The sequence below is a fragment of the Tetrahymena thermophila genome (assembly GCF_000189635.1).
Source record: "Tetrahymena thermophila SB210 genomic scaffold scf_8255044, whole genome shotgun sequence".
Lineage (NCBI taxonomy): Eukaryota > Ciliophora > Oligohymenophorea > Hymenostomatida > Tetrahymenidae > Tetrahymena > Tetrahymena thermophila.
The window spans coordinates 1-1278 of NW_002476708.1; the positions used below are offsets into that span (position 1 = coordinate 1).

General features: G+C 16.5%; 1 protein-coding gene across 1 annotated transcript; it reads right to left on the reverse strand. All coding sequences in view use genetic code 6, as the record gives it.

Moving 5' to 3' along the window:
• Nucleotides 1-209: 209 nt before the first annotated feature.
• Nucleotides 210-831, reverse strand: TTHERM_002653430 (hypothetical protein; the record flags this gene model as incomplete). Its single annotated transcript, XM_012795205.1, has 2 exons — nucleotides 210-513; nucleotides 749-831. 2 exons carry the CDS (start codon nucleotides 829-831, stop codon nucleotides 210-212), a joined length of 387 nt encoding a protein of 128 aa, XP_012650659.1.
• Nucleotides 832-1278: the final 447 nt, after the last annotated feature.

The window sequence follows — 1278 nt, forward strand, 5'->3', positions numbered from 1 at the left end:
AAACCTTTAAAGCTTCTATTACTTTCTTATTCTCAATTTGAAAATGTTAATCAAATTTTATGAATTTAAAGAAAATAAATTAGTTTTTCATAGAAAATTAATTAAATAAAAGGCATTTATTTCTTTTTAATACAATCACAGGTAATCGATCTGATAAATTTGATAAACCAAAATAAAAAAAGTAAGAAGGCTAACTAACTACTTAGCATTCAATTTTTAAATAAAAACTTATTGAAATTCGGCTGATATTATGTATATATGTATCCAGCCAGCGGAATTTCAATAACTTGATTAACAATATATTTAAATTTCTTATTATTCTATTTAATATATAAAATTTAAAAGGCATTAACAAATAAGTAAGTTATTTGATGTTAAATATCTGTTATTAATCCAAAAAAATATAATCTGATTAAAAATTACTAGAAAAATAATTATAAGCTTATTAAGTTTTTGTAATGAGCTAAAGCTTCGCTTATTCCTATTGCTTATTTTTCACTTACATTACTACCGCTTTTTTTATAATAATTAGTTAAAAAATACATTTATAATTTTGAATTGAAAAAAATAATTAAATCTAACAAAATTTTAAGAATGAATTGTTTATTTTTAAAATATTTTATAAAACAAACAATAAATTATTTATTTTTTTTAAGTTATTTAAAATATTTTTAAATTTAATATAAAAAGTAAATTTATTAGATTAAATTATTTTCTAATTATTTAAAATTAATTTTTATATTTTTACTTTGAACTTAAATACAATTCTTTAGTGTCTGTTTTATCAGAATTAATAAACTTTAATTAAGCATAAAAATATTTTATAAACATAATATTGAAGAAAATAATAATAACTTTTTCTAAGTCATGAAAGTATTCTCTCTGCGAAATCATTTTTTTTTACTTTTACTTTTATTTACTACAATTCAATTAATAATATTAATTAATTAATCTATACTATTTTCTTAAAGAAATTCAAGCATGAAATTTAAATTTCAAAATGAACTTAATTTAATTATTTCAAATCTAATAATTTAAAAAAATTATATAAATATAAAACTATAAATTCTATATATTAACCTCTACAGAATTTTGAAATAATTTTACATAGTATTGAGTGAGGGATTTATTGAATATACTATTTTGATCAAATTTTATAAGGTTAAGCTGAATAAATGATTATTCGATTTTTGGGATAATATTTTTTATTTTCATAATAAAAATTTGGTAATTTGTTAAATAAACTATGAAAATAATCTATTTTTTTTTTACCAAATA